The sequence below is a fragment of the Ctenopharyngodon idella genome, chromosome 20, assembly GCF_019924925.1.
Source record: "Ctenopharyngodon idella isolate HZGC_01 chromosome 20, HZGC01, whole genome shotgun sequence".
Lineage (NCBI taxonomy): Eukaryota > Metazoa > Chordata > Actinopteri > Cypriniformes > Xenocyprididae > Ctenopharyngodon > Ctenopharyngodon idella.
The window spans coordinates 11470560-11488303 of NC_067239.1; the positions used below are offsets into that span (position 1 = coordinate 11470560).

General features: G+C 46.0%; 2 protein-coding genes across 11 annotated transcripts in view; one reads left to right on the top strand and one right to left on the bottom strand.

The window, feature by feature from the left end:
• Positions 1 to 17744, top strand: part of LOC127502714 (DNA polymerase zeta catalytic subunit-like) — an 845784-nt gene that overhangs the window by 654104 nt on the left and 173936 nt on the right. The window lies entirely within an intron of this gene.
• Positions 1 to 17744, bottom strand: part of traf3ip2a (TRAF3 interacting protein 2a) — a 90737-nt gene that overhangs the window by 57935 nt on the left and 15058 nt on the right. For 2 of the 10 annotated variants that reach the window (XM_051875993.1, XM_051875994.1), the window contains exon 3: positions 4797 to 7573. The exons of the other annotated variants lie outside the window; for them this stretch is intronic. In XM_051875993.1, the coding sequence (XP_051731953.1) occupies positions 4810 to 7200 (2391 nt within the window). In that variant the 5' untranslated portion in view covers positions 7201 to 7573 and the 3' untranslated portion in view covers positions 4797 to 4809. Of the gene's footprint in view, positions 1 to 4796; positions 7574 to 17744 lie in introns of those variants that run through there. 10 annotated transcript variants of the gene reach the window in all.

Below are 17744 nucleotides of genomic sequence, written 5' to 3' on the forward strand. Positions count from 1 at the left end.
GAGGGAAGAATGTCAAGTGATGTGGTAGTTATTTTCATCCGGTTAACCAGATCACCCAGATCCTTTAATGAAACATGTTGAAAACGATAAAAGCATACTGGGGTAGCCAGCGAAATCGGGGTCAGATCTGAAAACTGTAAAGTGAAGGAAGAACGAATGGCTGTCACTTTATCAGAAAAAAACGTTAAAAATTAATCACAGAGTTTAGCTGACGGTTCCCTGTGAAATTGGCAACTCGGAATAATTATTGAGTTAATTGTGGTAAATAAAATCTTAAGTCTATGATGATGTGTAGCAATTAAATCAGAAAAATACCTTGATCTATCTAATTTTGCAGCATGCTGAAACTTAAACAGACAGTCTTTAAAAATCTCAAAGGACGATCATGCTTTCATCTCCACTCCGCTTTACGACAGGCCTGTCTGAGAGAACGAGTATTATCGTCCAGCCAGTAATAAGATTTTTGCTTTGGCTGTTTCAGCTTGAAGGGTGCAATGGCATCTAAAATGTTAGAACAAAATGTATAAAATAAAGTAATCAAATCATCAGGCCCAGAGGAAGACTCAGCAGCATTTAAGATAGATGATTCAACAGCATTAGCTAGATAACATTCACTAAACTAAGTAGCAGTAAGTGAATTTATAAAATGGGAGTAGTAGCCTATAGGCGTAGTTAACACAGCAGAGCTCACAGCAGGGACATTAAAAACAAAAACAACAATTGTGATCAGAGAAGGAAGCTTTTTCCAATATTAACATGATCAATCTGGGTCCCATATGACAATAAAAGGTTGAGAGTATGACCAAGGACATGTGTTGCTTGATTTATGTGTTGAATAAGACCAAAAGAATCCAAGACATTACAAAATTCAGCAACAAAGGGTTGACCTGGGCAGCAAACATGTATATTAAAGTCACCCAAAATTAGCATACAGTCATACAAAGGCAGGATAGAAGTTAAAAATTCAGAAAAATCGCTTATAAAAGCACTGTTCAGGTTAGGTGGCCTATAGATCAAAACACAGAATAGCGCAGAAGAAGTAGATTCTAACACAACACGCTGTACCTCAAATGATGAGTAAACCCTAACGGAAACTGTTCGTACGTTAAGTGATTGTTTAAAAACTATAGCGACCCCACCACCCTTGCCAGCAGACCTTGGGGTACTAATAAAGCTATAGGTAGGTGGACATAGGTAGTTCTTCGAAGACTGTTGACTCACCAGCACTGGCCCAAGTCTCTGTCAAGAATAAAATATCCAAGTCATGACTGGTAGAAAAGTCATTTAAAAAAAAAGGTTTTGTTGCACACAGACCTAGCATTTACTAGAGTCATATTCAGATCAGACTCCGGTAACGAGGGCAGATCCATTCGAACAAAATCCAGTTGGCAAAGATTTGATCAGTCTGTGGCGAATCTGTGATCGCGGATGGGCAGAGCAGATTGACGAGGGTGAGAAGTCCGGGAAAATAGGCAGATGGAAAACATATCTATAATCCCATGAGCGTCGCGTCAAGTGAAATCCCTCCAAGTTTATAGTATCCAAGAGAAACTAAGCAGATTGTATGGAGGAAGCAATTATCCGTCTGATTCTCACTTGAACACCACCACGATTACCTCTCTTCCTGCGGCGCTTCCTTAGAGGAGGAATTCAGCAAGGTAACCGGCGAGCGCACTCCACCGCGGCTTGGTTGAACAAGGATTGAGAATGAGAATACAGAACAGGACAAAAATGGATGAGCTCCCATACAATTTTTGATGTTGAGCAAAGCTTGACGATCATAGGTCAACACTGAGTCTACACGACACCAGTGCGCCACCATGCAAAGTAAAAACAGCACAGATGTCAGACGAGCAGGTGCAACAGGTACAACAGACTGTGACAGACAGGAGAGACGGCATGCCGACAGGTACACTGGCGCCATCTTGCTTTCCAGATCTCCAAGAGTGCACACAAGTGAGCAATAGCCAATCAATCAATCAATCTTTTATAAATAATATTATTGTCCACACTGCCCCATTTTAGTCTCTCCTGGACACATGTGAATCTCTCTGGCTGGGATATGGCTCTAATATTCTTTTGTCTTTTATATTTAATGATGCTTTTCTATTCACACTGTTTTCACAATCCCTCATTTCTTTGATCAAACTCTCACTTGCACCTTCTTTGACTTTGTATCAAAAGTCCTTCTTTAAAAAGAAACTGAAATGTTCTTTAACTTTTCAAAATAAGACAAAACATAATAGCTCCTGATAACAGGTGCATATTTTAATGTAGCACAACATCAAAACACAACAGTTTATATGATTAAAATCATGTTTTTCGTGTTCCCGGGGGTTTATCAGCTGGCAATTTTCAATGCACATTTAAGAGTGCAGGTTGCAACTATTATTAACAATAATGGAAAGATTAGGCTTATCAGTATGTCAAATATCACCCTGTTTGGACTTTGTTTTCTGTTTTGCATCATTTCCTGCCAGTCTGTCATCATAGTTATGCATTTTGATTCACAAGCTTGCAATTCGATTCAGTATCAGTTATTTTGGATATACTGTATATCAGGTACAGTACATGGCAAATTTTCTCAAGAAAAAAAATCAGTTGGTGCTACATTAATATTGTAGGTTAAAATTAACTTATTTGTATACAAACCTAAATTACACTTAAGGAAATTTTTATAATAATAATAAAGTTATAATAGGCCTACTAACTTTAAAATTATTTCTACTCCAATTCGTTTTTAAAATATAAACATTTAAATGGTGGCTGTCAACTTGATGGATTTTTTCAAACATGCATTGTATATGTAATGAAGGGTCGGCAGAATGGGGATCCATTTGCAGCTTTATTTAGAATTAACACCAAGACAGACAGGGGCAAAGGCAAAGACATAAACAGGAACAGGCAATGGTCGAGGCAGGCGGCAGACAAACAGTAACGGGTCACAGGCGGAGATCAGGGCAGGCGGCAAGCAAACACAGTCCAGTAAACAGGCAAGGTTCAGGGCAGGCAGCAGAGAATCACAACGGGTAAACAGTCCAACAGTAACAGAATAAACAATCCACAAGAAAACGCTCAGAAATGATCACCGGGGCAAATCAAGACTTCGCGGTGAGTGTGTGTGTGGCTTAAATAGTGTGAGCGTGATGGGGTGCAGGTGTGTGCGCAATCAGTCCCAGGAATGAGGGCCTATGGGAAACGTAGTCCGAATGGGAACAGTCAATATTCGGGTGATGGCTCCCTCTGGTGGTGCGGAGGAGGAGGCGAGGGAGCCACATTCGTGACAGAGCCCCCCCCCCCCCCCCCCCCCCCCGCGAGCGGCTCCAGACGCAAGGAAGCGGGCGCCGGGGTCTACCACGTGGTCGAGGGGCCGGTCTCTCCGGATGCGCTCGATGAAACTCGTCCACGAGTGATGGGTCCAGGATGTCATCCGCATTGACCCAGGATCGCTCCTCCGGGCCGTACCCCTCCCAGTCGACTAGGTATTGTAGTTTTCTACCCCGGCGCCGGGAATCAAGTAACTCTCGAACCAGATAGGCTTCCTCGCCTTCGATCATCAAGGGCGGGGGGTCGTGGGCCTCGGCTCCCTCCGGCTCTCCTCTCGGACCACCAGAGGGTTTCAGCAGCGACACATGGAAAGTGGGAGAAACACGGTAGTTAGCAGGTAAGTCAAGACGAAATGATACAGGGGTAATTTGTTTAGTAATTTGGAAAGGCCCTACAAACCTGGGACTGAGTTTTTTGCATGGGAGTCTTAGGCGCAGGTCCCTTGTTGACAGCCAGACCCACTGCCCCACGGCGTATTCAGGGTTGGGGCGACGATGTCGATTGGCCTGTATTTCTTGTCTTCTCACAGCACGTTGAAGGTGATGATGGGCCAGGTCCCAGGTCTCCTCGCTTCGCTGCAACCACTCAGTCACCGATGGCAGGTTGGACGGCTCCCCGGACCAGGGAAAGAGAGGCGGTTGAAAGCCCAGGATGCACTGGAAGGGTGTAACACCAGTGGCAGGTTTCCGCAGAGAGTTTTGAGCATACTCGGCCGACAACAGATAGCGGCTCCACTCAGATTGATTCTGCTGACAGTATGTGCGTAAGAATCTGGTGAGTTCTTGATTCATGCGTTCGGTCTGTCCGTTGGATTCTGGATGGTATCCTGAGGTGAGGCTGACGTTGATGTTTAACTGTTTGAAGAAGGCTGTCCATACCCGGGATGTGAACTGTGGACCCCTGTCAGACACGATGTCCTCTGGCAGACCGTAGAAACGGAAGACGAAGTTGCATAGGGTCTCTGCTGTCTCGAACGCTGTGGGCAGCTTGGGCAGTGGTATGAGTCGGCATGCCTTGGAGAAACGGTCGATTACTGTGAGGATCGTGGTGTGGCCACGGGATTCAGGGAGGTCAGTGACGAAGTCGATGGCTATGTGGGACCAGGGGCGTTGTGGAATGGGCAGCGGTTGTAATAGCCCTGCTGGGGCTTGGTGTGGAGTTTTGGAGGTCTGACAGTCTGTGCACTGGTTGATGAATTGGGTGGTGTCTGCTACCATGGTGTCCCACCAGAACCGGTTCTGTAACAGGTGTAGGGTGGCAGTAATGCCTGGATGGCCTGAGCTGGGGAAATCGTGAACTTGATGGAGCAGTTTGTTGCGGAGGTGCACAGGGACAAAAGTGCGGTTAGGTGGACTGGTTGGTGGTGGTGCGGTGTTCGTTGGCCTGTGAGATTTCGGTCATGATGTCCCACTGGACTGGGGCGAGTAACAGTTTGGCAGGGATGATGCTCTCTTCACTCTCCGTCCGCTCCACCACCTCTGCCTAGCGAGATAATGTGTCTGCCTTAGCGTTCTTTGAACCGGGTCTGTAAGTTACTGTGAACTGGAATCGGGTGAAAAACATGGCCCATCTTGCCTGCCGAGGGTTCAGACGCTTAGCAGATCGGAGGTATTCCAGGTTTTTGTGATCTGTGAATGGATGTTGTGCTCCCTCCAGCCAGTGGCGCCACTCCTCCAATGCCGCTTTCATAGCCAGAAGCTCCCGGTTGCCAACATCATAATTGCGCTCTGCTGCTGACAACTTCCTGGAGTAGAACGCACATGGGTACATTTTTGCTGGATTACCTTGGCGCTGTGAGAGTATAGCCCCGATGCCCGCGCTGGAGGCGTCGACCTCGACCACGAATGGGAGCTCTGGGTCTGGGTGGCGGAGAATGGGTGCAGAGGTGAACCGCTCCTTCAGAGCTTGAAAAGCGTGCACTGCTTCGTGGTTCCAGGAGAGGCGTGTGGATTGTCGCTTAGTCATGGAGGTTAGAGGCGCCGCAATGCCACTGAAGTTTCGAATGAATCGCCTGTAGAAGTTGGCGAACCCCAGGAATCGTTGCAGTTCTTTCAGCGTGCGTGGTTGCGGCCACTCCAGCACCGCCCTCACTTTGCCGTCGTCCATCGCCACCCCCTCCTGACTGATGACATACCCCAGAAATGAAGTAGAAGTACGATGGAACTCACACTTCTCCGCTTTGGCGTACAATTTGTGCTGGATGAGCCGCTGCAGAACGGCCCGGACATGTTGGACGTGTTCTTCGAAGGTTTTGGAGTATATGAGGATGTCGTCGATGTAGACGATGACCCAGCGGTTAAGCATATCCCGAAAGACGTCATTGATGAATGATTGGAAGACGGAAGGACTGTTGGACAGCCCGAAGGGCATGACAAGGGTTTCATAGTGGCCGGTGGCAGTGGAGAAGGCCGTCTTCCACTCGTCACCCTCTCGGATGCGAATCAGGTTGTAAGTGCACCGGAGGTCTAGTTTAGTGAAGTGCTTGGCCTGCCTTAGCTGTTCCAGGGCTGCGGGGACCAATGGCAGAGGGTAACGAAACTTAACTGTGATATCGTTCAGTCCACGGTAGTCTATGCAGGGTCGAAGACTGCCGTCCTTCTTTTTAACGAAGAAGAAGCCAGACGCTGCCGGAGATGTCGAGGGTCGGATGAACCCCTTGGCCAGTTCTTCCTCAATGTATGCTTTCATAGCTGCTGATTCTGGTTGAGACAGGGGAAATATTCTGCCCTTGGGAGGCATGGTACCTGGAAGCAGATCGATGGCGCAGTCACTGGAACGGTGAGGAGGTAATTCGGTCGATTTGCTTTTGCTGAAAGCAACCGCCAGATCGGCATACTCAGCGGGAATGTCGGGCTCGTCATGGTTGGGCTCGTGAATTGAGACGACCTGGACTGGTATGGGAGTGATCTGTTTCAGACAGCGCTCGTGACAGATGGCGTCCCACTGAACGATCTGGCCCTCCTTCCAGGAAATGAGCGGGTTATGTGTTCTGAGCCATGGGAGACCAAGGATGACTGGATTGTTGGGTGAGTGAATCACGTAAAATCGGATGCGTTCTTGGTGAAGTACTCCCACTTGCAGTGTGAGTTCAGCGGTGATGTGCGCTATCCTTCCTCCTCCGATTGGTCTCCCGTCTAGCGCCTCCACTGCCAATGGAGAGTTGCAGTCCGTTAATGCGATGTTGTGTTCACGGATGAATGTGTCTGACATGAAGGTACCCGCAGCCCAAGAGTCCAAAAGTGCGTGCGTAGTTACACATAGATCATTCACGGTGACTTGAATGGGTATTTTGAGGCAGTTGAAGGGATAGTCGGTGGAGAGTGGAGGACTCACCGCTTTCGAGTTGGATGGATTGGGTCGGATGGGGCAGTTGATCTTGACGTGGCCTGCTTGGCCGCAATACAGACACAAATGAAGCTGTCGTCTCCTCTCCCTCTCCTCTGGACGAAGCGGGGTGTATCCGAGTTGCATGGGTTCAGACGTCGAAGTGGTCAGAGTGGGCAGACGGGCTGAGCGTCGAGACCGGAGGAGATTATCGATGTGAATGGCCAGCTCAATGAAATTGTTGAGTGATTTTCCCTCGTTGCGGCACGCAAGCTCGGCTTGAAGCTCTAATGACAGTCCCTTGCGAAACAACAGTTTCAGCGTGTCTTCGACCCAGTTTGTTTGTGCGGCGAGGGTTCGGAAACTGAGAGCGTATTCGGCAGCTGTGTTGTTACCTTGACACAGCGACAGCAGTTGATCTCCCGCGCTCTTGCCTCCCTCAGGATGGTTGAAGACCTCTTTGAAGTTTTGCAGGAAAGCCGAGAAGGTGGGAAATACAGATCCATCCTCTCTCCATACAGCCGTGGCCCAATCCAGCGCTCGTCCCATCAACAGAGAGCAGACCAAGGAAATCCGACTGGACTCGGTGGGGTAGAGAGTGGGTTGTTGGTTGATGAACAGCGAGCATTGTAGAAGAAAACCCTTACATCTCGCGGGGGTTCCGTCAAACTTCTCCGGGAGTGCAAGGCGTGGATTTACGGTGGGAACGGCCGTGAAGGCCTGGCTGGCGGGAGTCGCTGGCGGCGGCGTGGCTGGCCTCGGCGGCGTCGAATCGAAGACTCTGTAGAGTTCTCACCAGCTCCTCGGTAAGTGAAGTCAAACGATTCAGTTGGTGTTGGTGTACCGCGAGCTGGTTGGCCTGGGCGGACAGCTCGGTGGAGATCTGCATGATTGCTGCTGGATCGCTGTTTGGCGAAGTCTTCTGTAATGAAGGGTCGGCAGAATGGTGATCCATTTGCAGCTTTATTTAGAATTAACACCAAGACAGACAGGGGCAAAGGCAAAGACATAAACAGGAACAGGCAATGGTCGAGGCAGGCGGCAGACAAACAGTAACGGGTCACAGGCGGAGATCAGGGCAGGCGGCAAGCAAACACAGTCCAGTAAACAGGCAAGGTTCAGGGCAGGCAGCAGAGAATCACAACGGGTAAACAGTCCAACAGTAACAGAATAAACAATCCACAAGAAAACGCTCAGAAATGATCACCGGGGCAAATCAAGACTTCGCGGTGAGTGTGTGTGTGTGTGTGTGGCTTAAATAGTGTGAGCGTGATGGGGTGCAGGTGTGTGCGCAATCAGTCCCAGGAATGAGGGCCTATGGGAAGCGTAGTCCGAATGGGAACAGTCAATATTCGGGTGATGGCTCCCTCCGGTGGTGCGGAGGAGGAGGCGAGGGAGCCATATTCGTGACAGTATAGGCCAATAAAGAACATTAAAAATTATAATTAATATGTAATTTGGTGCATATATTTAGCTAAATGCTCCTCTCTAGAGTTAATTTTTCTAGCTGACTAACAAGTTTATGGTCATGATGAATATGTTTGTTCTGAGGTAAATGTGACGTTATGTGTGTTTATTACAAGATATTTTACTAACGTCTTTCCGTGGTTGAAATAATGATTGAGCGCGATTATACCAAACATGATATGGATTTCGGTAAGTTGTTCTGTATCTTTTAACATACCTTTAGTTCATTCATGTTTATTTCGTGCTGCTGTAACTGGTATTAAAGCGGAGGAGAGGATCAGTTCACGTGCACGTCAGGCTGCCGCTTCTCTTGAACTGATACTGCAGCAACCTGTCACGGCACATTAAAGAGCGCCAAATCCGTATCCTCACGCTTTTTAAAGCAGGTGTATGCAAATCCTTGACCTTTCCTAGTGGGTATACGGCAGATACCTGCGTAACACGTAGACTACACCACCGTGGGGTCCCCCTGGGAGAAATCACGGGGGCCCCCCAAGCCCACGGGGCCCCACGCAATTGCGTGCTTTGCGTGGTGGGTAAACACACTACCGGACAAACATTAGGCTACACGCCAGTGTTTAGAGCTCCGTAATGCTCACATTGCCTCATTTTAGGTAAAAATTTAATATTACTCCTCTTTATAGACATTTAAAGTAAACACGAGAATCCATCAATATTTATCCAAATATGCACACTTTTAAACTAAAAGTCCTGAGAAACGTTGTTTATTTAGTCAGACGCTTTTATATAATGACCATACAGGAGATTATCTAAATGGATGTGGATGATCATATTTCATGTTAAAGTTATTGACTATGTATTTCATTTATATAATTACTAATACAAATTAAGAAATTTCTGTCACTATAAGATATGTTAAATAAAACAATCCAAAATTTAAGCTTGAGTCTTTTTACTGATAGTCTGTCAAGTTAATTACTTCCTATTTACATTTAACTTACATTAAAACTAGCAGTAACTTTAAACTAATGTAAAAAAGAGTGTGGCCGCGTCCTCCCAGGTTTTAAGCAAACCCTGGTAATACACATTTAGTTAACAAAATGAAACTATACACATTTTTATGCTATAAATCAACAAGGAAACAATCCACCCGCATGCCTCTCAGCAGTAGTGCCTTCATCTGTGCTGATCTGCATCTTGAGCAGATGACATCACTTGGACGGAGCATGACCAGGCCCGCTGAACACGTCCCAGTTTCCACCCCACGTCAAAACAGTGCCATGAAGTGAAACGCACAGAAAAGTGAAGTGCAAGCTCACACTTGACTGAAACGCAGAATAAAAGGAGTGTTGCAAATAAATTAATAGGTGGAAAATATCTGTTGCAGAGATAAAATAGGATCAAAGTTCATAAGCTTCTTTTACAGCTGTCATTGGATTTTGCAATTAATTATATATTTATTTTTGCAATTCTTTATGCAATATAATGTAATAATATTTTTGCAAAACTTATTTTTTCTCTCAATACTTTATGTTTCTTTTGCAATTCTTTATTTTTGTTTGCAAAACATTTTTTTTTTTTTGCTCAATACTTTTTCTTTTTGCAATACTTTTTTTCTTTTGCAATACTTTATTCTTTTGCAAAACTATATGGCATGGTTTTGACTCCATACACCTCCTGTCACCACTAGTCTGTCTACACTGTGTTCCAAATTATTATGGAAGTGACATATCAGGAGAATTTCACTACAATAACTAAAATCTGTATGTTTTTCAAAGAAAGTGTTTGTTTTATTTCTCCATATCTTTTTAGATAACTTATCAATCTCAGACAAAACAGTTCACCAGGTCTACTTAGGTGAATGGAAACCCTACTTAAAGAGGTTGTTCCACATTATTAAGCAAGTCACAGTTCTCATGCAATATGGGGAAGAAGAAAGATCTTTCTGAAGATGAAAAGCATGAAATAGTGCAATGTTACATAAAAGGCATGAAAACAACTAATATTGTGTGAAAAGTGAATGTAAATTATCAAAATATCATAAGATTTGTGAGTGACTTAGAGCACAGCAGAACTTTTAAGGAAAGTTTCTGTCAAAATAAATTAGTTGTATTAAAATTACAGCTATAAAAAAAAAAAAAAAAAAAAAAAAAACTGGTGTTGAGCAGCAAACAGGTATTTGAAGCTCCTGGTATCTCTGGAGTCTCAAGAACCTCTCCATGCTGGCTGGCAGTTGTGCGTAAAGTTGCATTTCAGCCACCCCTAAAAAAACCTCACAAAGAGAAACATTTACACTTGGTGTGGAAATAAATGAAGACTCATTTTTAAATAGTTTTATTCACTGACGAATGCCGTACTACAATGGATGGTCTAGATGGATGGATTTCTGGATGGTTGGTGAGTGGCTACCATGTTCCAACAAGACTGTGACGTCAGCAGGGAGCTGGCGGGTGATAATTTGGGCTGGAATATTGGGAAGTGAGATGGAAGGTCCCTTTAGGGTCTCTGAGGGTGTCGAAATGACTTCTGCAAGATATGTGGAGTTTATAACTGCCCATTTTCAGCTTTGGTATAAAAGAAGGTTAATGTCTTCTGAAATACAAAGCACTATGCATCTATGCACTATCCCATGCTGCAAAAAACATCACATCAATAAATCTGTTTGAAAATGTATTTCTACACCCACTGTAAATGTTTCTCTTTGTGAGGTTTGGTTAGGAGTGGCTGAAATGCAATTTTACACATAACTGCCAGCCAGCATAGAGAGGTTCTTGAGACTCCAGAGACACCAGGAGCTTCAAATACCTGCTGCTCAACAGTGGCTTTTTTTAACAGCTGTCCTTTTAATACAATTAACTTTAATACAATTAAGCCTTTATCTGGCCGAGTTCTGCTGTACTCTAAATCACTCACAAATCTTATGATAGTTCCATAATCTCCATTCACTTTTCACACAATATTAGTTGTTTTAATGCCTTTTGCATAACATTGCACCATTTCATACTTTTCATCTTCAGAAAGATCTTTCTTCCTCCCCATATTGCATGAGAACTGTGACTTGCTTAATGATGTGGAACAACATCTTTAAGTAGGGTTTCCTTTTACCTAAGTAGGCCTGGCAAACTATTTAACAAACCTGTCTGAGATTGATACCAGTTATCTAAAAAGATACGGAGAAATAAAACAAACACTTTCATTGAAAAACTAAAATCTGAATGTTTATTGTACTGAAATCCCACTGATACGTCACTTGCATAATAATTTGGAACACAGTGTATATGTCATCTTAGTTTCACTTTCATGCACCTTTAGTTTGTATCCATTAGTTCCTGTTTTTCTTTGTTCAGTTTCCCGCCACTTCTTGGTTGTCATGGTCACTATGATTTGTCATCACGTTCAGCTGTGTTACCCTCATTATCCTCTGTATATCCTCTGTAACAGTGGCGGACCTTATGGACCCCGGTGATGAGCTCATGCCGACTAAGCGTCCACATTGCTCTCACCCAACCCCTCAGGACAATACTACATTACTTGCCATGCCTCAGTGTGTACTCACATTAGATGCTCTGAACCGTGCCCGAGTGCGTTTGACCCCCAAAGCCCGGTTCGTTTGACAAGTGTGATCGCTCCGTTCCGTGCCCGGGCGCGGTTCGTTTAGCTGGCCCTGGCCCGCTTGGAAGAGGTGGGCCAGAGTGCGGTTCGGTTAGGCTAGAGCGTGGTTCGCATGCAGTGTGAGCGCTAACCGTGCCAGAGCACGGAACAGTTCCTACTTTTGTGTGCGCTACGGTCATTATGACGGCAAACATCTTTATTACTACTTTGATAGTACACTTATCAATTCATGTAATTAATTTGAGTGTATTTGGGTTTATAACGGATCGGATTCTCACCTTATTGATGAACAGGAATTGTAGTTTGCGAGTAAAGCTGCAAATTCCTCCATTAACATCAGCTGCCTTCGTAATAATCCTCTGATATGTGCTATTATAAATAGCCTATATATTAGGCAGTATCTTAGCGAAAATGCATTTCTTCCTGTTTTCTTCCATTCAAAAAGTTGCATTGTATATGACGTAAGCATGCTTCGGCCTGGAAAGTTAAGTGCAAGTGTGAGTGCATGCCAGCGGGGGAGTGGGGAGGGGGGACAATCGCGCTCGGGCTCAAGGCAACCGTGCCTAGTCTGAGTACACCTTCAGAGCACGGAGCCACACCTGTTATGGCCTCCCAGTATCACAGGGATGCCGACATTCCCCCGCCACCCACGACACCGAGCGGCAGCAAAGAAAGAAGAACAGCTTATCCTCATAAGCCCGGCTTGTCATGCTCCCCCCCGGCACGTGGTAAAGCTGCGAGCTGAGCGCGCAGACTGCAGCTAGGGTTCTCATGTCAGCACAGGTCCCGCATGGCCCGTCATCGTCTATACGTGCATCATTCATGCTATAAGCAGCCCCTTGCCACAGAGGCGCGGCCTACTGTGTACAGAAAAACACTCACACAATATAAACAGCCCCCTGTCTCAGTACAGCGGTCTATCGTGTACGGAAGACAAATTCCCAGCACTCTCATGATTAACAGCCCGTCTCAGTGCAGCAGTCTGTCGTGTACAGCAGACAAAATGCCCGGCACCTACATGATGTAGCCTCCTGTCTCAGTGCAGCGGTCGGTCATGAACAGTAGACAAAATTCCCTGTGCTCACCTCACATGATATAAGCAGCCCCCTGTCTCAATGCAGTGGTCAGTTGTGTACAGAAGACAAATACGTGCTTTAGTTACTTTCTACTCCCTTAAAGCGCAGGTCATTTCCCCCTCCGCTTTGTCTTCCGAACAGTCAACCTAACATGATGCTGCAGCTCTGAATGCTGTTTTAGACTGATCAACCTGCCTGCATATAAGCAGCATGCTCACAGACAAAGGGGGAGAAGCCTCTCCATGAGACAGCAGACTAACGTTCTCTCTCTATCCCGTTCCAGAAAGCAGTGTGTGACCGATCAGCACCGCCACGAGCACCGCACGGATTCACCCACACCTGGACACGACCGAGGGCACTCCTGCAAGCAAGAGCACCCCCACCACTCACGTATACACTTGTCTTTCAATAAAATCCACCCTCCGGGGCCTTAAACTGAGCTCTCCCTGTTGTGTGATCCCTCCACCCCGCCACAATATATATATATGTATATATATATATATATTGTAACGACTGAGACAAATCAGACACAATTATTTGTTATAGTTAACCAATAATTGTTTAAAGCTGACTCTGGGGTCTGTCCCCCATCCCCCGAGAAGTTCTCAGTTACAAGTTTTATTGCGCTAAAGAATGTTGGTTGCCACATGGAAGAACAGAGAAGAGCAGAGACAAAGAGACACACAGAAAACCTGCATCTTTCCCACAGAAAACAGACTTTCCTGCATTAATTTATAGACAGGCTGTTCTATAAATTAACATGCATATCCCCAGGAAATGGTATCCATTATTACTGTTTGTTGTATTGTACTCAGTATTGTATTCACATGTTTTGTGATACATTTAAGGTAACTTCAATTATGCCATGTTTAGTGTCTATGGGTTCGTATCGAGAAGATTTAAATGCTTGTGTATGCGATATGTCTATACCTGTGCAACACATCAGTATTACAAGAATCTTTAATAGTTCTTCTTCAAAAACTCAGCCAGTTAATCTTGGTCAGTCGTAAAAGTCCTGACAGGAGGCGTGTTGTCGCCCGGAAATACAACATCTTCATTGGTCAGGTCAACCCTAAGAGGTGTGATTTTGACCAGAGGTTAAAAGCCAGTGCACAACGCCCCTCCCTCTCTTTTTCTTGCTTCTTGGACGACTGAAGAGACCCCCTTTTGCAGCAGGCCTCTTCAGGCCAAGGCCTGTGGACCTGCAAGGCCTGTAGGCCTAGGCCTGCAATCCAGCCATGTGCATATCTATGAGAGAGAGAAAGAACTTTTTCCCCACTAAGAGTCAAATTAACAGCTTAAGTTGTTTCATATTACTTTATCCAATGCAGAAGATACTGGCTACAACTTCGGACCGAATCATCAATATTTCTCCTCGGCCTGCAGATCCGATGCTCCTCAGCCTAAAGGCATCTTGCAAGTATTGTACATTTGAACACTAAACAGTGATTTAGTATTAATTTGTAAACCACCTGTGTCAGCAAAGGTGTTTTATTACTGGGAAAACTGATGATTCTTTTCCAGATTGTCTTTGATTTTTTCCCATAGCTCTATTTCTGGTCCCACTTCCGGTTCAACTCTATCATTGCTCATTTTTACCTACGTATGTGTGTGACCTGCGTGTATGTTATGTGTTTGTTAGTTTAGTTATGTGTTTGTGAGTTAGTTAATAAAGATTGTGCACAATAGATGTTTGGTTCTGACTCTGTCTGCTAATAAATTGCCTCTTGCGGGTGATTTGGGTGACTTGCCAGCCCTTTCCCCGCAGTATGAGGAACCTGTGAAGGTTTTGACTTAATATTATCTGGATCAATATTACAGCCTCCGCATCAGGTTTTGCCATTCTTTCCAGATCTCTACACTGAAGTGTTGGGACCCTGGAAGAAGCCTTCTCCTCATGTTTCCCCACAATTATATTTTATTTAACAATTGTGGGAGAATGGTTATCGACGATGCCCAGGGTTAGAGAGACATTAAGCATTTCTCTCCCCTGACGCTGTGTCGTCCCTGAAAACCCCGACATTGCCCACCAAGCCTTAACATATAGTATTTTTCGCTGGTGGGCAAGGCGTATAGTGGGGGGCTGCTGCCAAAAGAAAGGAGAAAGAGGGCAGCCCCAGCCACTTACATCCAGCTCCTCTTACTGACAGAAAATGTTGCTGCTCGCAATGAGCTCAGGGGTCGAAGCAACACTCCTAGCCGAAGCCCCCGAAGAAGAAATCGGATCTGAGCTCCGTTATTCTCTCTAAGCGGGCTTCGGGAAAGAGGTCCTGATGGTTAAGTCAGGCCTCTGAGGGCGCCCCTAGAGATCTATACCGCTCCTCTGAGGAGCCCTCAGGAAATCGATTTGTCAACCCCGCTACCTATGGTGCTTCGGGGCACAACGGTTTTTAACAAACCCAAACCACCCACTGTGGCATGGGGGTTTGTTCTCCTTAGAGAGGTCTGTAGAAGCATTGATTCAGTTGAACCCTGCCGTGAATTCGCTTCAGGGCACAGAGTCTGCTCCGTCGAATGTATCAGAGGTCAGCCTTGAGAGGCTGGTTCCTCTAATAAATTACCTTCATGCCTGGGAAACACTACCCAATATATCTAAATTGGTTGTGCGCACATCTGCAAGGGCTGTAGACTCCAGTTTGGGACTCGTTCACCAAGGTTCAAAAAGATTTTGGCTACAGTGGTGGCCCTGAGCAGGCACAGGTTATGGAGCAGGAATTTCAATCTCTTTTGGCGAAGGAGGCCATAGTCATTATCCTCCCCCAGAGAGAAACACCGGGTTCTACAGCCGGTATTTTATAGTTCCGAAAAAGGATGTACACGACTTATCTGGGGGTCATATGGAATTTGATTACATTGCGAGCACAGTTGTCTCCTGCACGTATCGAATTGATTCTGGAAACAGTGACCAGAATCTAGGCCAGCCCATCACTGACACCCCTGCAGTGATGGCATAGAACCAAGGAGGTTTTCCCCAAGGGGCAACCCACATGATCAAGTTTAGGTGCAGGTGCCTTCGTTCCTTGATCATGTGAAAAAAGACCTTGGTTTCTGTCCCAAAGCCCAGTGTTAGGAGCATCTTGACATCGAAACATCGCGTCAACAGGTGTGTCCTGCATAGGGTGGGGTGTGGTCCTGGAAGGCCGCTCAAGGGGTCTGTAGATAGAACATCATCATTTCCGGCATGCAATTGCCTAGAAAATTAGAGGTTGTGCTAACCCTAAGGCATTTCTCCCAGACCTCAGAGGCCATTATTTTCTCATACGAACAGACAATATGTCAATGGTCTTGAATATAACCACTGGGGAAGTCTGCGTTTGCATCCTCAATCCAGACTGATGCACCAGATCCTCCTGTGGTCTCAGGGGAAGTTGCTCTCCCTGAGAGCAGTTCTTTATCCCTGGGTGTGGGAGCAAGCATCCTGCTGAGGCAGGGGCTGAGGCCTGGAGAATAAAGACTCCACCTCGGGTTGGTGGATCGAATAGGGAGCCTGTTGACGTCGCTAGAGACGTCTCGTTGCCCACTGTGGCTCTCCCTCTCTCTTCCAGCTCCTTTTGGATTGAACGCCATGGTACAGACGTGGCCGAGGCTTCGGCTGTACGCATCTCCCCCAGATTGCTCTGCTCCTGGGAGTTCTAGAAAGAGTTTTCCAGGACGGGGTCTGTCTGCTGTTGGTAGCCTTGTTCTGGCCGGCCTGAGTTTGGTTTTCGGACCTGGTAGCCCTCCTGGATGGCCTCCCATGGGAGATTTCCGTCAGGAGGGACCTCCTAACACAGGCCAGGGGCTTGATATTTCAACCTTGGCCGGAGATGTGGAAACTGTGGGTCTGGCCCCTGAGGGGGATCAGTTCCTAAATGCAGGTCTCTCTGCTGAGGTAGTAGAGACCATACTCAGTTCTAGAGCTCCTCATGAGAGTTGGGGACTTAAAAGCTCTGTCAGTTGCCCCCTCCTGTCTGGTGTTTGCTCCGGGTGGTGTCAAAGCTTTTTTGGACCCGAGACCGGGTTATGTACCTAAATTACCCACTATGTGGCCTGGTCAATAGTCCTTCATGCCTTCATCCTCCTCAGGTGGCGGCTGAACGTGAGAAGTCACTCTGCCCTGTCAGGGCCCTTGAGGTATACGTGAGAAAAACCACTCAGTGGAGTAATCCGTTCAACTGTTGGTATGCTTCGGGCCACCAACAGGACTGCCCGGCTACCAAACTTACTATAAACAGGTGGATTGTTGAAGCTATTTCTATGGCATACGAGGTGCGCGGGCAGCCTTCACCTCTGCCTCTTAAAGCTCATTCCACATGAAGTATGGCATCTTCTACAGCACCTTCAATAGGTGCTATACCCTATACCTGCCGGCCACACCAGGATCCCAGTTGTCATGGCGATGCAGCGCGAGTTCCCTCAAAAGGGAACGTCTCAGGTTATGCATGTAACAATGGTTCCCTGAGAAGGGAACGAGACACTGCATCCCCTTGCCATACTTTCTGCATGCCTGGGAGCGGCTTGCTTTAGATCAGAAGCTGAAACAGCTGTGTTGCCGGCTCCCTTTATAGCTTCCGCGTTCCGCCGGCACATGTCACGGGATGACGTTGCACCAATCAGAATTGGACTAGCTGCACACGCCTTCAGGAGAGCTTACGCTGAAGGGATTCCCCAAAGTGTCGTCATGGCGATGTAGCGTCTCGTTCCCTTCTCAGGGAACCATGGTTACATGCGCAACCTGAGACGTTCTATGGAACTTATGCAGTTAAAGGTACCAAAATTCCGGTAGTCAGTACCAATACCAGTAAAATTTTACGGTTCTCGGTACCAATTTCGGTACCACAGGAAAATCTGTTGGAACTAGTTTACTATTTTATTGAACTAGCCTATATTTAAAAACATATTTAATATGATGGTAATCATACATATAAATATTTGGAGCGTGTGTGTGTATGTTCGTGTGTGTATATATACCTCAATTAAATAAATTTTGAAATATAA